The 20,384-nt window shown below is 37.5% G+C and overlaps 1 protein-coding gene across 1 annotated transcript; it reads left to right on the top strand.

Moving 5' to 3' along the window:
• Positions 1-17,588: 17,588 nt before the first annotated feature.
• Positions 17,589-19,419, top strand: LOC5576363 (polyserase-2). Its single transcript, XM_001656051.2, has one exon. The coding sequence runs from the start codon at positions 17,589-17,591 to the stop codon at positions 19,374-19,376; it is 1,788 nt and encodes a 595-aa protein (XP_001656101.2). The 3' UTR covers positions 19,377-19,419.
• The last annotated feature ends 965 nt before the right edge of the window (positions 19,420-20,384 follow it).

Below are 20,384 nucleotides of genomic sequence, written 5' to 3'. Positions count from 1 at the left end.
GGCATGATTTTTTCTTGGAACAACATCAACAATAACAGGATAAACAAGAAAACATTTCAAAAAAGCTCGAATAAATATTCACAAGGTATAAAACATTGGCTATGCAAACAATTTGAATTTTACCAATGCCGTGGAAACTTATTGGGAGGATCACAAAACTATCGAATCATCATGTTTCATGAAAATCTTGTAATTTGTTTTGCTTAAAATTGTTGTTTTGTCAAAATAATTGATCAAAAGTCTAATTTTTGCGACTTTTGTTTTATTTTAATGTTTTGGTTTGTGTATTTTACAACATGAAAAAAATAAAATAAATGTTTGTTGAAGTTATTAGACATAAAACACACATATTTTAATACGTACCAATGCCAAATTCACAACATAATCTCTAAAAAACTATTTTTCGTCATATTTTACATGAATTTGTAGTACAGAACAGTCGTACCTTTCAAATGCTTAAATTAAACTATTTTTAAGCCAGCTCTAAACTGCTAAGAAAATAAAAGCATATTACAAAAGCAAACTTACTTCTTTACGATCTTGCAAAACTTTACTTCATAGATTGCGTTTTTAATGAAAATTACATACTGGTAATAAATTAGTTACCGGTTGATCCTTCTACATATCGTTCATATAACAGTAAGAATAGTAAAAAAAAAAGTTTTTGTACATAACTCATTGATCATCGCAGTACCTAGTAGTTACGTCGTTCGTTTATGTCAACTTGAAAATCGAGCATTCGTAACTGATAGTTCCATTTAAGAGGAAGTTGAAAATTTAAGTTTCATACTTCAAACTGAGAATAGTGAATGGCATGTTTCGTTGAAATTTGTTATATATGTGTAATTGATTCTAGCTTTGCGATTTTCTACATTAAGTTTATCAATGAAAAACGTTCAATAACATCCCAGCGGACGACAATCTATTGAATCAGTTTGAAAGTTATAAGGAAAAATCATTTCATTAGCAAATTGTGAAAATGTCCAAAGTAGCCCCTTTTTTGTCTTAAAGGACACACTTTTTTCGCTATTTAAGTATTTTTGTTATTTCTTGATGGATTTGCCTCATATTTTGCACATTTGGTACGTACATATACAACTTAAATATAGGCAAAAATTATCAATATCTATCCATAATTCTAAGAGTTACAAATCCTCAAAGTTAAAGAATGTGGAAATAATGTCAAAAGAAGCCCCGTTTGACGGTACTGAAATTTTTAAGCCAGCTCTAAACTGCTAAGAAAGTAAAGTAAGCAAAGTAAGCTATTTCCCCTCGTAGATTTTTGGTTTTTAAGGATTTGACTGCAATCTGAAAGTTTACTGTCGATTTGATGGATATACAATTGATTTATAATCAATCTTTGTTCGGTTATTCGCAAGTAAATGCTCGCGAACTTTTTGCCATTTCTTTTGTTATGTTTATCGAGCAGGCGAGTGCGAGCTTACTCACTCCAAGCCTGTTCGCGAGTCTGTCATGTTTGTTTTGTGTTGGTTTGCACTCGAGAGGTGCTTCGTGATGCGAACATTTTCACCACTGGTTGAAGAGAAAAGCATTAAAACTTTGCAACTAGACAAATAAAAATATGTGTTTTTTACTTAGTAAATTGACGTTTTCATTTAAATAAAACCCATTTATTTTCTTTTTCATGATGTTTTTTAATTTTATCAAACAATGCTTGATAGTGAGGAAAAATGTCATTGTTTTTCATTGAAATTTAGCGGCTTTCATCAAATGTTACGTACATTTCGGGATTCCCGGGATGTCAAAACTAATATCCCGGGAAACGGGAAATCCAGAAATTTGTCAAATCCCGGGATTTTTTGTCCCGGGATGTTCCGGGATGGACACTCTAATTATAACGTCATCCTCGTCTGATTACATCTTGCCAAAAATGCCGATGATGGAGAAACTGGAAAGAACCGCCAATGAAGTGAAGAAGGGTGCATATCAGATGACCGGTACGTTCATCACTTTGAAGCACAAAAAGTTATGACAATTTTAAGAGCCAAAAACTTTTCAGGAACTAGGCTATTCGGGGAAACGGGTTGTTCGGAGCACTGGCATTCTGGAACCTGGCGTTCAGGGAAACGACATTTGGGGATTCGACATTCGAGGAAAAGTAGCACAACCGTGTGAGGTAAGCTGCTCTTACATATGTCATACTATGTTTATGATCTAATTTGTCCCAAGCTATTGGATTTTTTTGTTTTCATAGTTATTCTTCCTTCTTTAAAAATTGATTGTTCTGTCTAATTGTATTTTCAAAGGGTAATTTGTATACAAAATAAATTTATGGAATTTGTTTTACTGCTTTCATAGAATATTCTTCCTTCTTTTGAACATATGCTGTTCTTCCTAGGTTTATTGTCTTCGTAATTATGTAGATTAATGGAATACAATTACACTAGAAAATTTCTTTTGCCTTTGGTAACTTCCTTTCATAGCACAACTAAAGCTACAAAAGATCGTAGTCTTTGTGCACTAGGATGACCCATATTAATCAGACTACAATAAAATACTGTAAACATTTGAACAGAGTTCATCAACTCTAAGGAAAGACTAAACGAATTATATTTCTGACCATAGGTGGCGCTGTATTGGATGAATTTCTAGAATTTTGGATTTAACGATTCTCCAGTCAAAAAATGAAAGACTGCATAAAAAATGTCGTTAAAAAATACGAAAATGTTTTACCTATGAAAACTATAATTTGGTTTTCCTCGAATTTTGCAGTTAAATGCGTTCACTATTTACTATTAACCATTTAACTGGATTACAACACCCCAAAAATCTCTTGTTATTTTATTTCTGGGGAATGTCCCATTCTGGGAAATGGTTTTCTGGGGAATGTCCCATTCTGGGGAATGGATTTTTGGGGAATGCCCCATTCTGGGGAATGGCGTTTTGGGGAAGGTCTTTCTGGGGAACGTCATTCTGGGAAATGTGGTACAATCCATTCCCTAGAATGGGACATTCCCCAGAAAAAAAAATTGTAGGAAATTTTTGGGCTGTTTAAATGTAGGTAAATGGTAAATAGTGAACACAAATAACTGGAAAATTTAAGGAAAATCAAATTTGAGTTTTCATAGCTAAAATTTTTGTTTTTTTTTTTTAACGACCAAACTGTCTGTTTGTTGCAGTTTTGTATTACCTAAATGAGAATCTTCAAATTAATAAATCAAGAAATTCCAGTTCATTACAGCGCCAACTATGGTCGGAAATGTTATTAGAACCGTTTGGACAATTTTCATATATTTGGATGTCTTTCTGCTTACAAACTTCAAGCTCGTAAAAACCCCACCTTAGAGTTGATGCATGCTGCTCCGTATCCATCCTCTAATTGATTAGAGTAGTTTGCTGTAAAAAGGAATTATCAAAGACAAAGGAAATTTTCTAGTGTATTTATATTTCATTATTCTTCATAATTACGAAGACCATAAACCTAGGAAGAACAGCCAATGTTCAAAAGAATGGAAAATATGCTATGGAGGCAAAAAAAAAAAAACAAATTCTATCAATTTATTTCGTTAATATAAAGAATATTACAGTAATACAAGTCACCTAAAATACAATCAGAAAGAACAGCCAATTTAAAAGAAGGCAGAATAACTATGAATACAAAACAAATAATTTATCGAATAGCTTGGGTAAAGTTTGATCATAAAATATAGTATAACATACATATGTAAGAGCAGTTTATCTAACAGTTTTGCTACTTTTCCAAGGATGTCGGTTCCCCGAACGCCAGTTCACCAAATACTCCGTTTTCCGAAATAGCCCAATTCCCCGAAAAGTTTTTAGCTCTCATGTCGTAACTTTTTGTGCTTCAAGGTGATGAACGAACCGGTCATCTGATATGCACCCTTCTTGACTGGATTGGTGATTCTTCCGAGTTTAACCGATCTTGGAATTTTTGGCAATGATCTTATAATCTCCTCCTTTTGATTGCTTATAAATCTTGCTAGTTCAGAACCCAGTCCCTAGTCTATTCTTGTACCTGTTTACACTGCATCGCTTTTCGAAGCAACGGGTCATTCGGGGAAATGGCTTTCAGTCCAACGGGCCATTCTGAGAGCTGGCATTCGGGGAAAAGTAACACAATCATGTTAAACAGCATTTTCTCCTTAAGATTTTGGTCGGGTCTGGCCATGAATCACGTAGTAATTTATTTAATATTTTCAAGACCACTTTCTTTGGCCAAAACCTTCTCACCCCATATATGACCAAATAACTTATGGGCGGCTTCTTAGATGGTTAGCCTGAGACAAGCAAACACTTAAAAGGTTTTTTGGGCTCAACTTGTATTCGCATGAGATCCATAATGATGATTTTAACGAAATAATATTTTGGGTGAATTGATGTCGATGTCCGGGATTCATAGCGTCTGGGAATTCAAATCAATTCGATAAGTACATGTTTTAACGACAAAAGACTAAATAAAACCAAAATTTATTTCTTCCCGCTTTTTAAAAATGTATTAAAACAATTCTGGGGAACGTCCTATTCTGGGGAATGGTTTTCTGGGGAATGTCTCATTCTGGGGAATGGATTTCTGGGGTATGTCTCATTCTGGGGAATGGGATTCTGGGGAATGTCATTCTGGGAAATGTCCTACAACCTGGCAAGGTAATAACTATGGAAGTGCTCCTAAGAACACTAAGCTAAGAAGCAGTCTCTGTCCTAGTGAGGACGTAATGCTAAAATGAAGAAGAAGAAGAAGAAGAAGAATAAGAAGAAGAAGAAGAAGAATGCTCTGGTGAGAATCAATCATTTGTCAAAACTGAATAAGCAGTTTTCTTCTGTTTGATCAACAAACCAAGAAATAAAAAGAAAGCCGGTAAAACTGCACTTACGACCTTTGCTTTATTTCTTAACCTCCACCAAAACATCTCATATTTTCACAAGATTTAATTTTGAAACCAATCATCATCAAGCCCCACCCTACTGCTTCATGTATAAAAGGCAATAAAGCTTAACCCCATGAAAGTTCTTAAAAATTGTATCGAAAGATCAAGGAAAACATAAAAAAAAGTACGTAAGATAAGACCTCAAGCTGTTGTAGGTACGCGCTGGAACATGAAAACAAGCAATAACGCAATTTACGCAGTGCACAAAGCAGGATTAATTGAGCAGAAAGAAAGCCACACTGGACGAGGCGAGCGGACATCAGAGAACTTCACACTGCAGTTCGTTGATGCAAGAAAAATAGCGCGCGAAAATGCAAGCGTCCCTTCGGACCATTGCACTCTCACTTGATTGCGTTCAATTGGTGAGTACCTACCGAAATGCTTGCATATGCAGTTTGTACTCACATGAGCACTAGGGTGGTTCAAATTACGAGAAAGATTGATGATTCAATCTTTCATATCTTTCTTACCATTTTTACAGTGAGGGGTTCTGTGGGTTCTGTGAAATTCTCACCACATTCGGTGGTATTTAAAGTTAGTCTTGAGACGATCTAGGTTTATATGTAAATTGCTATAGAGAAAATTAAAAAAGTTCAAAACTTGTTACTATTATAATGTGAATAAAAACATTGTTTAAAAATCAAAACTCATTCTTTAGAATATAGTAAACAAAGTTGCAGACGAGTAATTTTCAATCTGACGAATCAACTTGTTCACCATTATTCAGCTCCACATGGAATTTAAGCCCAGTAAGCCCTTCTGCAAAATTAAAACATAATAATAAAACGTTAAAAAAGAATGTGTTTCTTTAGTAACTTTCTTCATTGAAGCTCAAGTAATTGGAATTGACAATTCTAGCATCAACATGTTGAACATGAGTATAATTCTACAGGAGTAGGAAGTATTTTAGTAAGGTACCGCGGGGCAAGTGGGAACTAAAAAAACGATAGTTCAAACAAATTGTTCAATAAAATTTTCAAATGTCAATGTTTTTCAAATCCAACAACACAATCACATTTTGACAACATATTTGCTAGTGTGTGCATGAAACTGATCGAATAATTTAGAAATTGTGAAAACCTGGGAAGACAGTTTTAAAATGAGCCATAAATCGCAGTTACCTCGCTAAACGGGGCAAGTGGGACACATCCAGTTTCATGCGTCAATCTACATTAGTAAGTCAACCATTACAATAAGAGGATTGATCAATAAATGATTTTTATTTTTAAGTGCATATTTGATGTTCATAAAGGATCAACCATTAAATACGTAACGTTTTAGGATCGAAGCGTTTATTTGATAGTGTTATTATTAACTGAAAATTCCCCAATAAAAGCGTAAAGAGGAATTAAACATGTTCAAAATAAATCATTTATTAGTTGTTAATTTAAAAGTAGCACATAAACAATCAATAATTGACGAACTTATAAATATGTTTTGTTATTATTTACATGCATGGCAGAAAACCACTTAATGGAGAGGAATTGTTTTTCGTCACTACTACATTTGGTAGAAATAAAAAATAATGTTCAAATAAAACAGAAAAGTAATTATTCTCATGATGCATTTTGAATTTCATCTCTGTGTTTTTTCAGTTTTGAAGTCGTATTTCAAAAATAAAAAATAAATAAAAACATATAGAATAATTACACATTCCTTCTCCCTCTTATGCATTTACGTAAATTGAGAGTGATCTTTTTTGGTAAAAATCACTTGTTTGAATGTTTTAGTGCTACTCTCTAGGAATATGTACGAAACGTCTACGAAAAGTTTTGATTCTGGTTATTGTTTTGATAGGTCCCTCTTACCCCGGGTACGAAGATATTTTGGGGTAAGTTAGACCATCGAAAATTTCATATGAAATGATAACAAAATACCGGTTTATCGTTAGCAGCTTGTAATTATACCTAAAGTTGTAGTTTACTGATGATAATTGGATTTATAACAAATTATTTTTTTGCGAGTCAATGCAAGACGTGAAACGTGTCACAATTTAACATGCAAGTTGAAAATGGCACTGAATTGACAACTGTTACAGAACCACATGGTAATAAAAATAGCAATATTGTTTGTACTTAATACATTCCTTGTCATTGTATCTTCATCTTTCTAGAAGAATACCCCCATGAAAAACGTTTCCTAAGTGAGCTATGACGAAACGCCCCACTTACCCCGGATTCTTACTTGCCCCGGGGTACCTTATATTAATACATATTTTCATATAAATCTTCATTGTATTTGGGCCACATGTAAATCTTATCTAGACTGGCTTATGATTTGACAGACATCTATTTTCATCATAAGCCGTGTAAAAAGATGTTTTTGATATAATTTTCCAAATTTTTTTTTAATTTCAACCACCCTAATGGGTGCACGGTGGATTACCCATCACGTTTCGATGGATGACGGTGTGCTGGAGGAACGATCGGGAAGTATTGATGGGGGAAAAAATGCGTACGCGGTGCAGATGTGGGAACTTGCGCATGATGGTGTCCCACATGTGTGTGGCGTGATCCTTTCTTGCGCAGACCACGTGGTTTCGTTTGGCGAAAGTAATATAAAGTGCAGCTGCTTTTTAGTGTTCAATTTGTGTATGAAGCAAAAAAAAAATCTATTTTTCTTCTTGTCTAAATTATTTGATAGGCTCGGTCACTATAGGACTACTTCTTCTTTCGGTTGCATGGCATTTGCCTGAAAGTCGTTTGCCAGAATCAATTTGGCAGAAAGGAGTGTTTGCCAGAAAGACCATTTCCCAGAAAAAAAAGATATCACTACATTACAATGCTATGCATAGCAATAGATGGGTGAGTAAAATCCTTCAAATTTTATGATTTTCAGCATTCGATACCGTCAAGTCACCAGTCGTCTAGCGGCCCCCATTCACTGTGAACCAGGCTTTGTAAAATTTACCGATCATTGACACACGAGCGATAATTATATCCCATCTAGCCGCCTGCATTCACACAACACGCTTGACATTTATCGTTCGTGGAAAGTAATGAGCCACGAAAGAAATAAAAAAACAGAAACACGCCACTCACTGCTTGGCGCCGAACACAGTGTGTCACCACTTGTAACATTCACTAACACACTCTCTTTCTGATCAAGAAATAGAGGTGAATATTTTCGATATTCTAAGCTATGTTTGCAACCAAAGGAGTATTGGATGTTCCAATAGATTATAATTGCTCACATTTTTGATAGGTCTAGCGAATGTAAAAATTCAAATGTATTTTGCAGCCCGAGTAGCCTAGCTAGGGGGTGCGGTGGGTGCGGTCCGCACCGGGCCCCGATCTCCTGGGGGCCCAAAATTGCAGGGCGGATTTATCATAACATTAGAAGTTCGACATAGCTTGTTGGAAACTGACAATTTGTAAGATCCCAAAAAGATAATGAGCATGACAAGCATAATTTTTGGATTCCTCATTTTTAATACCGTTTTGATTCATATTACGGACACTTAAGGCCTCAATGAAGTATAACTTACCATAGAGCATATAATATAAATCATTTTGTATGATTCCTCAGCGTAATCGAGCGTCGGATAACCTTAACTTTCGAATGATGGTTGAAGAATACGCTTTTGCAACTTGAATAATTTTAAATAAATCAAAATGTGTGGCCTTTTGATGATTCTTATTGCGGACGCTTCCTCACTTTTGCCTCATATTCCGGACACTTTGATTCGAATTCCGGACAGCTCATAAAAATCATAAATAGGATAGTCAATAGTCAAATCATCAAGAGAAATCGTCAAACCACTAAAGAGACGTCTAAGGCAGATGGGCATTATAATTTTGCATACATCTTTATGGAAACAGCTTATTGAAACGAGCTTCTAAAATGAGAACTTTGGAACGGCAAAAAATGAAACATTTCGTGTGAAATGTTTCCCATACAAAGTAGAGTGTCCGGAATTTGAAGCTGTCCGTAATATGATTCAAAACGGTACTTAAGAACTAGGATTAGAGTGGGTCGTGGGGCCCGAGGGACCATGGCGTTGGGCCCTCACAGTTTACGGGCCTACACAAATATTTGTTTTGTAAGTTATTTTCCTTGATGTTGTTCAATCGATTGCACTCATGAGAAAACTGAGACTTCGATAAACGGTGTCGGTGGTGTAGTGGTAAGCGTGATTGCCTCTCACCCCAGTCGGTCGGGTATCCATTCCCGTCGACGCCGTCGGGAATTTCTGAGGCATAAATTCTCTGATCACGTCTTCCTTCGGAAGGGAAGTAAAGCCGTAGGTCCCGGCCCATGTGTTGATGGGTTCGATATGTATGGTCTCAGGTGTGTGTGGAGGCCTTCCTGAGCGTCCGATTTTTTGAAGGACGTGGTGGCGAAGGAAAAAAAATGTATCAGCCTTATCTCAAAATCATTCCTTTAGAAATTACTACAGATATTTCTCCAGAGAGTCTGCTATATATTATACCAATGACTTGTGGACATTGTTTTAGGAAGTATTTTGCTTATTCTTACAATAGTCACTTCCACTGAACACCTCAATGGCTGCTCCATGAGATTTATTGGTAATCGAAATTTCTTCAGGTATTATTTTTTGAATTATTCTAGAACACCAATCGAAAATTATCAAAATTTGTTGTCGGGAGACCTTAAATAATTCATAAGGATATTTCCTTAAAAATTTCTCCTGATAATTTATACGAAACTTTATCATGCATTTTACCAACATTTTTTATTTGTTAAACGTTTCGAGAGTTTTCGTCTGAAAATACGTGTAAATTCTTTCAATAATTCGCTTAGAAGTGCTTCAGGAATGTTTGCAGAAATTCTAACCGGATTTCTACAGAATTAGGATAAGCCATAAATCTAGGGGACTTTTTTCAGTGCTTGCATGTAGAAAGTCTACAGAATGTTTTGAGCAATGCTATCAGGATTTTTTCTATTAATTTCTGAAGAATTGATTCGGGCTTGAAATCACTATGATAAAACTAGTAATAATCTATCTGGCGTTCCTATATGAACGTCAATTCATTAAGGGATTTAAACAAATTGCCACAGAGATTCCGAATAGGTCTGTTCTATTTCTTTTTAAAGGATTCTTCAAGACTGCCAAGAATGCCAATCATTCTAGGAATTTATCAAGGTTTCAACCAAGAATTTCACTAAGGCGACCTTAACGACCGTAACGCGGGTAGATCACCTTTTCGAGGTGCGTTACGGGGTAAGATCTACCATATTGTACTGTTGTTGTATCTGTTCTTGTGAATACTTGTAAGTTAGGGTCGGAAGAGTATAAGAGAGTAACAAGCCACTAAGACCCACCTATTTGTCCTAGATGATGAAGAGGTCGAAGTGGAAAAATGGCTCAATCAGCATCTGAGGTTGGTTTCAACTCGCGAGACAATTTCTTTCCGAGTTCAAGAGTTTATCTTTCGATATCTAGGAGGGAAACGATTCCGAATCAGTGGAGTAGCAGACCTCTTAACTTCTAAAATAAGCTTTTTGTTTCAAGGAATCTAAATGTTTCATGGGATGAAACCTGTTCACAGTTTCAAAAAACGACTTTGAACCTTATAAGTAGATGCAATAATTTGATACGCTAGAGTATCGATGCACGGTCAAAATCAGTATCATTCAACCAGCTTAGCGGCCGAACCTGATTAAGGGGCGCGCTTTTGAGAGTTTATGGTGACAAACTGTTTTCTCCAAAAGGTATAAATAGTGGTATCTTTTTCTAAAGAGGCTCTATGCAAAATGGTAATGAATGATACTTGTATAAAAAACGACTACTTCATTATTTCTCAATAGTAATGGAGCAGAACGACATGCACTAAACAAAGGACACGGGTATACCACAAAAGATCAAAGAAAACTGGTCGCAGTGGTTCATCCCGAACAGAAACAGAAAAAAAGGCGACCTTCGGGAATTTTTCCCTGAAAACCACTGAAAGTATTTATTGGCGTACTTTTGGCCAAGCCCGTGGTTTTCGCAAGTATTTCTTAACCATTAACTGCAAGGATTCTTCTACGAATAATTTTACTTATTTCACATATACCCGTTGAGATTTATCTGCGATTTTTTTTTCTGGTATTTATCTTACACATTTGCGAGAATTCCTCTGATAAATGGAAATCTTTTGGGGTCGTCCTTCATTTTTTTTCAGTGAGCCCTTTTTGAATTCGTTCATTACTACAAGGAGTTCTTCAAGTGGTTGAAGCAGAAATTTTCACAGAACCACTTTAGTGGTTGTACCAGTTTTTTAAGCATTATTTTAAATATTCTTGCAATATTCAATTCTTCAAGAATTTAAGGAATTTTGACAGAGTTCAAGAAGTTCCAGATTTTTACTGCAGAAAAATCTGTGCATGTTTTATTTTTCAATGAATTGGAAAATTTGTCTAGGGATACCTTTATAAGTTTCGCTGGGAATTCCTCATAAAATAACATAACATAGCCTGTTAGATCTGCATAAAAACCTCAATAAAGAATTTATCAGTGATTTGCACAATACTAGAATTTCTGAAATTTGTCCAGCGATTTCATCAGATATATAGTAAATATGTTCCAAGAATTTTTCACGAGTCTTCAAGACGTTCGACTAGGAATAATACAATATACAGAAAGTTATCCAATAATATCTATAAAGACTTTTTTCCACAGAAACATATAGAAACTTCTGAGGCAATCGCTTCACGTATATTTTTTTTAATTCCACTAGACATAGCAATAAAAACTATTTCCTGGACGAAATTCTGGTTACGCCTTGGTATGGGTGATGTTTCACAGGCAGAGATTATTTTGATCATTTCACGCTATGACTGAGCCAGACGATTATAAAAATCGAATGCACATCGGATTTTTTCTCGCAAAAGATCAGTATTTGATCTATATTTTCATAATCGGAAGGTTTCAAAATATTTTATCTGTAAAATGTTTTCCATACATTTTGTATGGGCAATAATGCGTCGAAAACGGAGTTTTCATGGATTTTAGTATGAAAAATAGCTAAAAAGTGGAAAAAAAAATCAAAATTTCACCGATGAAATATTTATAAACTTTCCGATTATGAAAAAATAGCCCAAAAACTGAACTTTACCGAGAAAAATCCCGGTGTACATTCGATTTTTATAATCGTACGGTTCAGACATAGCGTGCATTTAATCACGACATTGTTTTTACAAATATTGGGTTTGAATTTGAAACTTGTAACCTTCTGAGTTATTGAATCGCCAAGTGGCTCGGTAGCTTAGTTGGTAAAACACTCGTCTGGCATACAAGAGTCGTAGGTTCGAATCTCACCTGAGCTCGTGAAATTTTCATGATGGCACTCATAATTCATCCATCTTTACCACGCGTAATGAGTTAATAAAAATAATAATTTATGTATTGGACGTTTTCGAAAAAATGTTGAAAGCACGTATGAGTTCGGCCCCCAAATCTGGCTCCACACCGGGTCCCAAAGACTCTAGCTACGCCACTGGAGCCCACAGACGCTCATTAGGTTTGACCAACATTGACTCCGCCCCCAAGAATTCCTCCAAGGATTCCACCAGGGAATACCTGCAGGGATTCCATAAGTAATACTGCAAAAGAATTCACCAAAACTTCTTACACGGCATTCCACCAGGAATTCCTTCAGAGATTTGGCTTGTAATTTTTGAGAAATTGCTCCACGTTTTTCTCTTAGAGAATCATTTTTTATTTATTTTATAAATTCTCCAATGTTTCCTTCAAAGTTTCTTTCTTGTATCCCTGAAGGAGGGAAAAGAAGAATTTCTAGTTCAACTCATCATGGAATTCCTGCTCGATTTTCTTGCGGAAATATTTGTGGTTTTCAGAGAAAAATGTTGAACTTTTTGGATTTTTTTTTGAGGAATTTTTGATATTCCTGAATAAATTTTAAAAAGGGAAATCCCAGTAAAACTATTGAAGTATTTTCTGGTAGAACATCTGGCTAAACTCTGATAGATTCTGCAGGAGAAAATTCTAGCGGAACTCTGGTGATTTCTTCTTCTTTCTGGCGTTACGTCCCCACTGGGACAGAGCCTGCTTCTCAGCTTAGTGTTCTTATGAACACATCCACAGTTATTAACTGAGAGCTTACTATGCCAATGACCATTTTTGCATGCGTATATCGTGTGGCAGGTACGATGATACTTTATGCCCTGGGAAGTCGAGAAAATTTCCAACCCGAAAAGATCCTCGACCGGTGGGATTCGAACCCACGACCAGTGCTGTAAACATTCGACACTTTGAGCGACGTTCGTTTCGTTGCCATGGTCAGCAGACACAGCAAGAGCGGTAGAATGAACGTCGACAAACACAAAAAAGTATCAATTGAATGTCGTCTGATACGAGAAAATTTGCATAAATCATAAGTTTTGCATAGAATTCAGACATCGGAACATAAAAAAATGGATAATTTGATCTTGTCTATTATGTCGAATGTGACACACATACAGTGAAAGCAGAACAGAAACAAACAACACCATAACGCTTCCTAACATAGCTATCGTGGCCAGTGGCATTCAATTGACATTTTTCTTTTCGACATTCGTTTGATCGTCCGTGTTGTGAATGTTTAAGCGAAGCGCTGCCGAATATCAGCGAAAACGTGTCGACTACCGTGATTGCTTACAACACTGCCCACGACCCTCAGCTTGGTCTTGCTGAATAGCTGCGCGTTTACCGCTACGGCTTTCTGGGTCCCAACTCTGGTGATATTCCCAGTGTTAACCCTGGAAGAGCTCATGGTGAAATTCCTTTAAAAATCTCCCTAAAAATCACTGGAGACATTCCGCAAGCAATTCCTCGGAGAAATCCGGGGAAAATCGCTTGAAGATTTCCAGGATTAATTTCTTAAGGAATTTGCGAAAGAATCTCTTAATGAATTCCGCGAGATATCCCTTGAAAAATTACGGAAGGAATCTCTTGAGGAATTTCCGGTGTTGAAACCTTTATTAGAAATTTCTGGCGAAATCCCTTGAGGAATTCCTGATAACTCTAAAGGTTCCTTGATTTTTTTGAGGAATTTCTAGAGGGATCTCTTGAAGAATTTCCTACGGAAAACCCTAGAAGAAAATTCTGGTAGAATCCGTTAACAAATTTCGGGAGGAGTCCGTGGTAAATAGCCAGATGGACCCCAGAACAACCCTAGAGGAATTCCTGAAGGAACCTTCAATAGAATTCTTGACAGAACTTCAAATGGAATCCCAGGAGGTGATCATGATGGAATCATGTAGGAATTCCAGGTACAATCTCTGAAGGAACTCTTAATGGAAACCCTGCAGGAACTCCTGATAAAATCCCTAGAAGAACTGCTGATGGAATCCCTAGAAGAACTTCTGATGTAACCCCTGAAGGAACTCTTAATGAAACTTCTGAAGGAACACAAATAGGAACTCATGATAAAATCGCTGGAGAGATATCTGATAATATACCTGGCGGAACTTTTTGTAAAGTCCCAAGAAGAAATCCTGATGTAATTCCTTTAGGAACCCCTGATATATTCTCTAGAGGAATTCCAGGTGCAATATACGAAGCAACTCCTGATTAAATCCCTAGAAAATCTTCTGAAAGAACCTCTGTAGGAATTCCAGGAGAAATTTATAAAGGAACTCCTCATGGAATCCTTGGAGGAACTATGGATGTAATCCTCAGATGAATTTCTGATGTTATCCCTGTAGGAATTCCTAATTGAATCCCTGGAGGAGCTCTAAATAATATCCCTAGAAAAACTCCTGTTTAAAGATTTTGGGGAACTACTGATGGGATTCCTACATAAACTTTTAATAGAATCTCTGGAGAAATTCCAGGTGGAATATCTTAAAGAACTGCTGTTTAAATCCCTGCAGTACCTCTTGATGAAATAACTAAAAGAACTCCTGATGTAATTCCTAGAAGAACTTCTGATGTAATCAGTAGAGGAATTCCAGATGGAATTTCTGAAGAAACTGATGTAATCTCTTGAGGAACTCCTGAAGGAGTCTCTATATATAGAACTCCTGTTGAAATTTTTGATAAGATTCCTGGAGAAATTCCTGATGGAAACCCTGAAGAAACTCTTTATGCTATCCCTAGAAGAACACCTGACGCATTTTCTTGAGGAACTCCTGATATAATATCTGGAGAAATTCCAGGTGGAATCTCCGAAGGAACTTCTGATGGAATCTCTAGATGAATCCCTTGTGATATCCCTAGAAGAAATCTTGATGCAATTTCTGGAGGAACTCCTGATGAAGTCCCCAGAAGAACTCTGACGGAAGCCCTAAAGGTATTCCTGATAGATTCCCTCTAGGAACTCCTGAATGAATCCTTGGTGGAATTCCAAAAGATATTCTTGAAGGAACCCCTGATGTAATCTCTATATGGTCTCCTGTTTAAATTTCTGATTAGATTTCTGGAGGAATTCCTGATAGTATCTTTGAAGGATCTCTTTAAGCAATCCCTAAAAGAGCTCCTGATGCGTTTCTTTGAGGAACTTCTGATTTAATCTCTGGAGGAATACCGTAAGGTATCTTTGAAGGAACTGATATCTTTTCAATAAATCCTGATGGAATTCCTCGAGGAACTCCTGATACAATCTTTAGAGGAACTCCTGATAGAATCTCTTGAGGAATTCCAGGTGAAATCTCAAAAGGAACTCTTGATGGAACCCCTGGAGAAACTATAGATGAAATCTCCAGTAGAACTCTGATGGAAGCCCTAAAGTTATTACTGATAGTATCCCTATAGGAACACCTGAAGGAATCACTGGAGGAGCTCCTGATGAAATCCTTGTAGAAATTTCTAAAGAAATTATTGAAGGAACTTCTGATGGAAGCAACGAAGGAGCTCCTGATGAAATCCCAGTAGAAATCCTGATAGAATCCCTGGAGGTATTCTTGGTGGAATCTCTGAAGGAACTCCTGATAGAATCCCTAGAGGAATTCTAGGTGTAATCCTTGAAGGAACTGATGAAGAGATCCCTAAAAAAACCAGATGGAATCCCTGAAGGAACTCCTGATAAAATACCTGATGGAAGAACATCTGATGAAATCCCCAGAAGAACTCTTGATGAAATCTCTAGATAAATTCATTTGGAAACTCTAGGAAAACTTTCGATGGAATTCATAAAGGAACTTCCGAAGGAATCCCTTGATAAACTTCCAATAGAATCCCTAGAGAGGCTCCTGTATGAAACCCTGCATGATTGAATCTTTAGAAGTACTCCTGATGGAATTTCTAGACGAACTTGTGTTTAAATCCCTAGAACAACTCCTGATCCCTAAAGGAAATCCCGATGGAATCTTTGAAGGAAATTTTTATGGAGTTCTTAGTGGAATCTCTGAAGGAACTCCTGATGGAATCCTTACAATAACTTCTGATGGAAACATTGAAGTTATCTTGATGAAATCCCTGGAAGAACTATTAAAGGAACTCCTGATGGAATCCCGTGTAGAATTCCAGGTTAACTTTTCAGAAGGAATTTCTAATGAAAACCTTACAGGAATTACTAGTTAAATCACTGTACAAAATCTCGATCAATTTTTTTTGGATGAACACCAGTTGGAATCATGGAAGAATTGCCGATTAAATCCGTGAAATAATTTTGGAAGAATTCCTATAGAAATTCCTGCAGCATTACCTGGAGGAATTCTTGGTGAAATTTCTGTTGGATCACTTGTAGGAATCTCTGGTAAAATTCCTGTAGTATTTTTTATTGAAGTGAAATCACAGGTGAATTTGCTATAGAAATAGGTTGTGGGTTGTGGGAAAACGCTAGTGAAATATACAGAAGCAACTCAAGCGCACACATTTGCTAGATCGCCGCGGCGTCGACGCTGAGTAAATTAACGCCTTTTGCTTTGCCACGCATCTGCATCGGTACTTCATGGGACGTCGAAGCTTCAATTTCACACTTTACTGCTACTGGAGGCGTAATCAATTTTCTCGAAAACATCCTTTTTGGGAATTTAGCAGAATTTGCTCAGACGGTTTGACCAACATTAACTCCGCCCTCAAGTTATACAAATCGATTCATGTTGATGTAATCGTACCGCCGACTGTCAAAGATCGTTACAGTAACACTAATGCTTAGTTTTACGATAGTTTTTCAAACTTTCATTCGGCTGGTTAGCCGTAAAACGATGAAATCACAAATAAAAAGAATAAAAAATAGTTTGGATACTTGTTGCAGGTAACCAGAACGGTGTTATCTGAATCATCCTCTTGGCATTAACGTCCCCACTGGGACAGAGCCGGCTACTCAGCGTAGTGTTCTTATGAGCACTTCCACAGCTATTAACTGAGAGCTTTCTTTGCCAAAGTTGCCATTCTCGCATTCGTATATCGTGTGGCAAATACGATGATACTCTATGCCCAGGGCAGTCAAGGAAATTTCCATTACGAAAAGATCCTGGACCGACCGGGAATCGAACCCAGACACATTCAGCATGGCTTTGCTTTGTAGCCGCGAACTCTAACCACTTGGCTAAGGAAGGCCCCAATCATACTCACTGTTCAAATCATCCCTGTGACAATGTATTGAAACACAACATGTAACGTATTCAATACAGCCGATAAGAATCTGTAATGCCATCTAGACAACTTACTAGAACCAGTTTGAAACTGAAGTCATAGAAAACTGCTTGCTTTGGATGCAACAAAATAACGACAATAATATGAAACATCTCAAAACAAGCTCCTGATGCTTCGGTGGTTTGAATTGTACTGCGATGCTATGCAGTACAATTCAAACCACCGAAGCATCAGGAGCTTGTTTTGAGATGTTTCATATTATTGTCGTTATTTTGTTGATAGCATTCACCCAAGGTCAAGAAGTCGATTTTGATGACAACACCTGTGGTTTCCAGTTGGCACCTCTGGAAGGTTTGATTAAAAATGGTTACAAATCTCGCCCCGGTGAATGGCCATGGCATGTAGCTCTATTCCATCGAACGTTGAGTGGAAATGAATTTGATTACCAATGTGGCGGAACTTTGGTGCACAAGTACCTTGTACTGACGGCAGCTCATTGTGTGACGCAGCGCTCGAGTAAGAAACCCTTGGCCCAAGGCGATATTCTGGTTAAGGTAGGAAGGTTCGATATATCGGAGCAACAGGAAGAGCAAGGCCGGGATCACGAGGTGGAGCAGGTTTTGCCACATCGAGACTACAAACCGTTGTCGTTCGAGAACGATATAGCGATTCTGAAATTAAAAGTGCCGGTGATCTTTACACTTCTTGTGCAACCGATCTGTCTCTGGAAACGAGATGACGGGATTATTCTGCCTAATGTATACAGAATGCCTGGAACCGTTGTAGGATGGGGACTAACGGAGAATAATACGGTCGCTTCAACGCTCAATCAAGCTCAAATGCCGGTGGTGTCTATTCACGAATGCTTGGAAAGTGATCGAAACTTTTTCGGGCGTTTGCTGAATGCGAAATCCTTTTGCGCGGGGTTCAAGAACGGAACTGGAGCTTGCAATGGGGACAGCGGAGGAGGAATGTATTTCCGGCACCAACGCCAGTGGTATCTTCGGGGTTTGGTGTCGTTTAGCAACATTATTGATACGAGAAAAATATGTAACTTAAAGCAATACATTGGATTTACCGATGTGGCTCAGTATTTGGAATGGATCTACGAGACTGCACCAATCAACGCCAATGACGATCCGATATTGGGACATCCGAATATACGATTGATCAATCAAGGAAAGTGTGGGGAAAATGAGTACACTTCTGAGTTCCCCGAAGAAAGCAAGGCCATTATCCGACAATATTTGTGGATGGCAGCCTTGCGGCATCCGTTTCAAAACCATGAACACGTTCCGTGTAACGGAGTGCTGATCAACAAGAACTACGTATTGACTACTGACTGCGTTGACTACTTGATAACACATTGCATATTTTGTTTCAGTGATGAAATCTCGGTCACATTGGGTGATTACAACACGGGTGAAGTTCAAGATTGTGCTTCACGAATCGACAACCAAGGCTACTGTTTGCCTCCTGTACAGACGACATCCATTGCTGAATTCTTCCGGAAAGACCGGCTTATTCTTGCGAGACTATCCACCCCAGCCATCATCGGTAGGCGTGATCATATCCAGGCTATTTGCCTTCCCGTTACTCCGGAACAGCGAGATCGCGTCCATCCACAGTACGTCCTGACTGGTTGGAAGGAATCAGGAACAGATTCCAAGCTGCTACAACGCGCCGTAGTTGATTTGATACAACTAAACGAGTGCCGTCAGGAGATGGCCAATGTGTCTTATGCCAGTGCGGAGGAAAAGAACGTAACCAAATCGATCATTTGCGTTCGAAACGTGGCAAATCCCACGAAAAGTCCTCAGTGTGAGGACTACCAACCGGGAACAGTGCTTCAGACCGTTGAAAAACAATCCAATCGATATTTCTTGTACGGAGTTCAAATTGGAATCTCGTACTGCACACAACCGGAAAGGTTTATCGCCATCGCGGAATATATGGAGTGGATTTTGGACAATATTAGACCATGAAATAAAATGCGAAAACGGTGCTCCATTTACCGTTACACTTCAACAATCTTTTTACGATCGAAATTCCGATTAACGATCATTTTAATAAATGATCAATATTTTAACAAATCATTGAACCAGTGATCCTCAGGTCTATTTTTTCAACCATTTTTATTTCTGATAGTGGATAGTTCTCATAATCATTTAGTTTCGTGTTCATGATAACTTTGGCAGTAGAACAGCTTCCCGAAGAAAAACTTGACGTAACTTATCAGATTTGAGAGATACAGATATCACGTGCGGTCATGATGTTCCGGTAAGTAGTTCAGTAGATTGAGGGCTTACATGCGGAATAATTGAGATCTGGAATTGCGCCACCAGCCTACGCTAGTTAGCATGAATCTTTTGTTTGTAGATTTATCAGGATCCTGACCACTTAACTAGATGGCGTCTTCAGGAAAGTTGTCCAGTAGCTCAGGAACTATTATTATTAGAGCCAGAAGATTTGAAATTTCCCCATCAGGCGGCGCCAGTAAGCATGAAACATTTGTTTTCTGATATCTCAGGAACCTGACCTCTTAAAGAGATGGCGTTTTGGGCAAAGTTGTTCAGTAGCTAAAAGGTTTGAGCCACAATATTCAGAATTTTGTCAGCAGGTGGCACTAGGGAGCATCAAACTTTTTTGTTGTGGATATTTCAGGAACCTGGCCACTTACACAGTGAACATTTTGGTTGGTATAACTTTTGTTATACATCATTCATAATTGTTATAATTTATAATAGTTATTAGTTGTCATAAGTCAATTAAATCGTATAGAATGCATGAAAAAGCTTTATACATACCAAAGTGGGGGCTATATGCGTACTTGGCACGACTTTTTCAGACTTTCTGCGACCAGAAATAAGATGCCTAAAAATTTGCATGTTTCATGTATAGCGACACTTGCTTTGTTGTTCTTTAAGGCCCATCGTCAGCAGATACCAAGTTTGGATGGCATTGCACTACTTACGACATGTTTTGCTGCCAAC

This window comes from Aedes aegypti, chromosome 1, assembly GCF_002204515.2.
Source record: "Aedes aegypti strain LVP_AGWG chromosome 1, AaegL5.0 Primary Assembly, whole genome shotgun sequence".
Taxonomy (NCBI): domain Eukaryota; kingdom Metazoa; phylum Arthropoda; class Insecta; order Diptera; family Culicidae; genus Aedes; species Aedes aegypti.
Note: the sequence above shows the minus strand (reverse complement) of the source record. Positions and strands in the feature narration are given on the sequence as shown.